This window comes from Pundamilia nyererei, unplaced genomic scaffold, assembly GCF_000239375.1.
Source record: "Pundamilia nyererei isolate P.nyererei 1_Seehausen unplaced genomic scaffold, PunNye1.0 scaffold00040, whole genome shotgun sequence".
Lineage (NCBI taxonomy): Eukaryota > Metazoa > Chordata > Actinopteri > Cichliformes > Cichlidae > Pundamilia > Pundamilia nyererei.
The window spans coordinates 399,893-405,925 of record NW_005187441.1 but is presented as its reverse complement, the minus strand read 5'-3'; the positions used below and the strand labels follow the sequence as shown (position 1 = coordinate 405,925).

Here is a 6,033-nt window from a genome sequence, read left to right as displayed (position 1 = left end):
TGTGTGTGTGTGTGTGTGTGTGTGTGTGTGTGTGTGTGTGTGTGTGTGTGACCACATGTCATCCTGCATTGATTTACGATGTCTAACAGGGCGGAGCAATTCACTCGGGGATTTAGAGGAAGCCACAACCGATATAGCCTTTCAGCTGAGTGGCCTCCAGAGCTGCTGCCTGTCTGAAGGCAGTTCTGTGTTTTTAACTTGCTAGTGTGGAGGTGGACAGACCAAATGCTGCAGCTACTCCCCAAAGTCACAGGACTAATAACATTACACTGCAGTCACAGCTTTCTAGGTGAGAGCTGCTGCAGGGGAACTGCAGTGAAGAAACGCAGCAGATTTATTAGATGTTAAACGCTCTTAAATCTCTTTACTGCTGGTTTGGGATTGCAGCAGTGGGACAGTGGGCACGGATGTGAGGTTTGTTTAATGCCTCACTCAGGAGCTGCACCGTTAAACCAGGGCTCTGCCTTTATTACTGTCAGGATCGAGAGACTATACAGTTGGACTGGCACAACTGTGAACCTTATATCTCACAAATTTACAGTGTGTTAAAGTCAACTTTGCTTTAGGCTATGAGCACAGCATTGCTTCTGAGGTAGTTATATAGGGAGGGCTGTTACATCGACTTCAGTTTAACCGAGAGCTTTTTTCTGTTCTGTTCGGTCAAAGCCTCTGTGCCAAAATGTGCAGCACTTCATCTAGCAGGCACTCATCAGATGAAAACACTTGACATGAAATGCATTTTATCTTGTGCACCTTGCTCTTCTTCATGGCTTCATGTCACAGATTCGATTTTAACGCTGTTGACACCAGCTTGAACCGCTGATACAAAGCAGGATGGATCCATGCTTTCATGTCATTTATGCCAAATTCTGACCCTACAGCAGATATGGTCATCAGACCAGGCAACGTTTTTTCAGTCTTCTATTATAAAATTTTGTTAAGCTTGTGAATTGAAACCTCAATTTCAAGTTTTCATTATGGTCTTCTGCTGTTGTAGCCCATATCTTTCAAGCTTTGGCATTCAGAGATGCTCTTCTGCACACCTCAGTTATTGAAATTTCTTGGGATAATTTGTGGGTAGACGTAAGCGTAAGGTATTGATCACTGTCTAATCCGACTCCCTGTCCTCCTTTCTCTGTAAGGGTTCATTTCCCGGGAACTTACACTTGGTTCTGGTGTTGCGTCCCACTACTTTGTTCCAGCGGACTCTGTCGGACTTCCTGTTCAAGTTCAACAGGGATGAGTTCAAGATGAAGGTATGACTAATACACCGCAGCACTTTGTCTTTACGTAATGGCTCCCTTGTGAGTCACTGAGAGCACAATTATTATTTTAGCTAGTGTAGAGCTGTCGTCACTGTTGTAACTTATGTTTATGTTTGTATTCATCTCAAAATAAATGTGTGATAGTATTTCATTTAATCAGTTTGGGTGTGTGTGTGTGTGTGTCAGGTGGTGATGCTGAGTTCTGTGACTGAGCTCCATGCGTATATCGATCCAGGACAACTAACCAAAGAGTTGGGAGGCACACAGGAATACCACCATGACAGCTGGATCTCACACCGCACTGTATGTACACACACATGACTATTTTGTCCCCGATTTCTTTAAATATATATATTTATGTATGTTCTGACTTATTTTTTCTCTGCCACATACATATGCATACGTGTATGCCCGCCACAGGCCATTGAGGCCTTCGCCCTCATGGTGAAGACCACGGCTCAGACCTTGCAAGCGTTTGGCACTGAGCTTGCAGAGACCGAGTTACCCAACGATGCTGAGGCCACCACCATCCTGCTGCAGACGCACACACTGAAAAAGGATACGATGAAGGTTGGCGATGCTTTTCTGTTTTTGTGGCAAACTTCTTTTTCTCTTTTTGTTGCTTTTAGAAAGTTTTTAAAATGGTTTGAATTTCCAGGAGGACCTGAGGGTGGCGCAGTCACAAGGAGGACGGCTGCTGGATTGCATCAACGAGCCTCTCAAGGCAGACCCCGAATACAACATGACGCATGATGAACAGGAAAACTTGGCCACTGTGCAGAGGTGGAGGACTAAACTGAAGGATGCATAAATAAAAAATGAAGTTGCCCCTGCATGCATGAATAAATGTCCTCTTTTGTCTCCCATCGCTTCTCATTTGCCTCCTTTCCCCTTTCAGACTCCTAGGTCAGCTGGATGAGACGGAGATGGCATTTGACGATTTCTGGGAGCGCCACCGTACCAAGCTGGAGCAGTGTTTGCACCTCCGCCATTTTGAGCAGCACTTCCGTGAAGTGAGTCAAGAGTCATCCTCTCATCTCCAATCCAAATCTCGGAAAATGACGTGCTTATCAATCCCTGTGCTCCTCAGGTGCGCGCCCAACTCGATGTGACGTCCGAGCGATTGTCGGGCTTCTCCGAGGTCAGCGTAAGCCCCGCCCATGCAGAGCACGTCCTCAGAGAGCTCAGCGGCCACGAGGATAAAGCCCGAGTAAGTACACACAATTGCACACGCAGTCTTGCTCATGTGGTTCAAAAAGACATGCTCAGCATTATCAGTCCTCTGTTCGTGCAGAATCTCTATAGATCTTCAAAATGCTGAATACCAGTATATACTATTGTGTCCGGCTCTGCTGCTGAGGCAGAATTCTGTATATTCTGACTTATAATGAAGATATATTCCAATAATTGCAATTGTTTTGGTGTGTTTTGAAAGGACATCTTAGACCTCGCCTTGTCCTTGGTCAGTGAAGGTGACAGGCTGATAGAAAACTCCCACTACGCTGAGGACTCCATCAGGCCAAAGTGCACCGAACTGAGAGGAGTGTGTGAGGAGATCAGCTCCACTCTGAGGAGCAAAAAGAGCCTCCTGCTAAGAGCCATGGAGCTCCACCACGCTCTGGAGGAGGTAAGAGTGTGAGGAAGGCTTCATTAATCGTCCACAAGAAATGCGCTGTATCCTTAGAAGCACTCATTGGTATTTCCCCCCCTCAAAGGCGTCGCACTGGTGTGAGGAAGGCATCTTCCTGTTGGCTAACCAGCCAGTGGACCGCTGTCAGTCTCAGGACGGGGCAGAAGCAGCTCTACAAGAACTGGAGCGATACTTGGATACAGCATCCCTGCACACCCTCACTGACCGCAGCGCCATCTGCTGCCAGTACGAGGCGGTGCTCAACTCTCAGCTCAGGGTCCGTGAGAAGATTTTCAGTTTAAATTTTTAATGTGTGATACCTTTATCATATTTCACATTGAGCTGCAATATTTTCCATCCTCCTTTAGGACCAGATAGAGAGAGTTTTCCAGAAGCAAAGCTCCGTCCAGGAGATGTTCGAGAAGAGACGCGTCAGCCTGAAGAAACTCGCCGCTAAACAGACGAGACCAGTCCAGCCAGTAGCTCCAAGGCCTGAAGTCAAGTCACCGCATTCTTCTCCCCGTAAGTAGCCATCTGTAATTGGTTTAAAGAAGAACAAGTGCCAGGAACTGATGTCAAACGAGGTATCTTTTACTCGTTTAGTGGTGGTTTGATTAGGATGAGAAGGACGAATCTAAACGTAATGATGTTTTTTTCTAATCAGATCTAGAGAGAAAAGACAGGAGATACTCTGCTGATAATGCCCTCTCCAAAAAGGTAAATTCTTATCATTTCTACAAATGTTGTGTGATACAATAAAGGTTTTAAGTGGGTGATAAATACTAAACATGCATGACTGTGTGTGATTTATTTATTTTTTAAGGTGGAGTCTCCTGTACACAACGGTGGCACAAGACATGCTTCTCTATCAGAAGAAGAAGAAAACTTGGCAGTGCTTCGCCGGTAAGGGGTCAAAGTCCTTTCCCCAGAGCCCTAGATAGGAAAGCAATTATTTGGCAATCATGCTGCTTGTTCTTTGTAGTCCGCATTGTATTTTGTGTTGTGTGTGTGTGTACATTTCAGTCACGTGATGAACGAGCTGCTGGAGACGGAGAGAGCTTATGTCGAGGAGCTGCTGTGTGTGCTGGAGGTGAGCGGTGTCGGTAATGATACCGTGACCTGACATTAATTGGTGAAAAGGCTGAAGCTCTTACTAAATGTGTGATGTTAAAATCCAGGGCTATGCGGCAGAGATGGACAACCCTGCCATGGCTCACCTCATCCCCAGCAACCTGCACAGCAAGAAGGACATCCTGTTTGGGAACATGCCAGAAATCTACCAGTTTCACAAGAGGTACACTTTTAAGCTAATTGATTATATATGTGGGTGCTTTACAAATGTTGTTCATAGTTTGAGTATTTATACCTCTCTTTCCTGTCTCAAGGACATTCCTGAAGGAACTGGAAGCATACACTGACTGCCCAGAGCTGGTGGGCCGCTGCTTTTTAGAACGGGTGAGCACTTTTATTTTCTTGTACATCGCATCAACAGCAATGTTTCCGTCAACAGCGGTTGAGCTCGTACTGACTTGCTAATGATTGTTTTCGCTGCAGATGAAGGACCTGCAGATCTACGAGGCTTACTGCCAAAATAAACCTCGCTCCGAGAGCTTGTGGAGACAGTGCTCCGACTGTGCCTTCTTCCAGGTCAGCCCTCACGGCTGTAGCACCGCCTTCCTTTTCACTTTTAAGCAATATAAAACTTAAATCTTAACCGGCTCATGTTTTATACACCAGGAGTGCCAGAAGAAGCTGGAACATAAACTTGGATTGGACTCCTACCTCCTTAAACCCGTCCAGAGAATCACCAAGTACCAGCTACTGCTTAAGGTCAGCTCTGTTCATGTATTATGTACACCTGTTATGTAAGAGGGGGAATGACTCACTGTTTTCTTTTTTCAATGTTTGCAGGAGATGTTGAAGTACAGCAAGGGCTGTGATGGTTGTGACGACCTACAGGAAGCGCTGTCCTCCATTCTTGGGATTCTCAAAGCCGTTAATGACTCCATGCATCTCATTGCCATCACAGGATATGAGGTTAGAAGAAGTACACTGCGTTTGCAAACTTTGCTGGAGGTGGTCAAATCATTTTAAACTGCCTTGAATGGGATATCTAGCGTGTGTTCTTTTAAAATACAGAGCAGGTTAATTATTCTTTAACAAGAGCTGCTGGGGTTTACAGGGCCTGGGCATGAGTACACCCCAGACTCTCCCCTAAGTGCTCTCTGCCAACTCTCTTCCCACTTTTCTTATCTGCTTTTTTCCCCCTCCAGGCTAAAACGTTTCTTTGTTTTTTAAGTACATATAATCAAATATCTAAAAACATTAAAGGCTACAGAGCTGAAACACTGCTACCTGTGCAAAGGTGCAAAGCCAGAGTCAAAAACAGTCGCAATAGCTCCATCATGTGGCCAGTTTCAAAACTGCAATGCTGCAAAACTTTAACATAAGGTCCAGGAGCCAGAATTTGCCCAGTAAAGGTTTTAGAAAATGTGAAGGAAGGTGTAAATGTTTTAATTGGTTTAACTGTATGTATACTGTACTTGTCCCACTCACTGACGAGTAATAGGTAAACAATTAAATGACAAAAAAGTAAATGAACAAAAATGTTCTGCTTTATAATTACAGGACAGTTTTGGCAATAAGCTACCAGAATTTATTATTTATCGGCTTTCAGAGAGGTCGTGCAATGCAAAAACACGCATCTGTCTTTTCACCCTGTTAGGGTAACCTGTCAGAGCTGGGTCGTCTGCTGATGCAGGGCTCCTTCAGCGTGTGGACCGAGCATAAGAAAGGTCATGCCAAAGTGAAGGACCTGGCCAGGTTTAAGCCCATGCAGAGGCACCTGTTCCTGCACCAGAAGGCCCTGCTCTTCTGCAAGAGGAGAGAGGAGAACGGGGAGGGCTACGAGAAAGCTCCGTCTTACAGCTTCAAACACTCCCTCAGTGTGAGCCCGCTTGCTCCATTTTTAAAAGGAAGGTCGATGCCGTGCCGTAGCAGTAAAGATTTAGTGTTTAAGTTTTCTATATTCTTTCAGATGAGTGCGGTGGGCATCACAGAGAATGCCAAGGGAGACAACAAGAAGTTTGAGATCTGGTGCAACTCGAGAGAAGAAGTTTTTATAGTGCAGGTAAGGGC

General features: G+C 45.4%; 1 protein-coding gene across 5 annotated transcripts in view; it reads left to right on the top strand.

The window, feature by feature from the left end:
- The window catches only part of mcf2la (mcf.2 cell line derived transforming sequence-like a), a 49,092-nt gene that overhangs the window by 36,471 nt on the left and 6,588 nt on the right, over positions 1 to 6,033 (top strand). For all 5 annotated transcript variants that reach the window (XM_005730882.1, XM_005730881.1, XM_005730880.1 and 2 more), the window contains 19 exons: positions 1,143 to 1,256; positions 1,452 to 1,568; positions 1,686 to 1,835; positions 1,924 to 2,048; positions 2,164 to 2,278; positions 2,356 to 2,475; positions 2,701 to 2,892; positions 2,981 to 3,172; positions 3,264 to 3,417; positions 3,560 to 3,612; positions 3,719 to 3,798; positions 3,919 to 3,985; positions 4,074 to 4,189; positions 4,281 to 4,350; positions 4,450 to 4,542; positions 4,633 to 4,725; positions 4,807 to 4,932; positions 5,621 to 5,842; positions 5,933 to 6,025. In XM_005730882.1, coding sequence (XP_005730939.1) covers positions 1,143 to 1,256; positions 1,452 to 1,568; positions 1,686 to 1,835; positions 1,924 to 2,048; positions 2,164 to 2,278; positions 2,356 to 2,475; positions 2,701 to 2,892; positions 2,981 to 3,172; positions 3,264 to 3,417; positions 3,560 to 3,612; positions 3,719 to 3,798; positions 3,919 to 3,985; positions 4,074 to 4,189; positions 4,281 to 4,350; positions 4,450 to 4,542; positions 4,633 to 4,725; positions 4,807 to 4,932; positions 5,621 to 5,842; positions 5,933 to 6,025 — 2,292 coding nt within the window. The remainder of the gene's footprint in view (positions 1 to 1,142; positions 1,257 to 1,451; positions 1,569 to 1,685; positions 1,836 to 1,923; positions 2,049 to 2,163; positions 2,279 to 2,355; positions 2,476 to 2,700; positions 2,893 to 2,980; positions 3,173 to 3,263; positions 3,418 to 3,559; positions 3,613 to 3,718; positions 3,799 to 3,918; positions 3,986 to 4,073; positions 4,190 to 4,280; positions 4,351 to 4,449; positions 4,543 to 4,632; positions 4,726 to 4,806; positions 4,933 to 5,620; positions 5,843 to 5,932; positions 6,026 to 6,033) is intronic.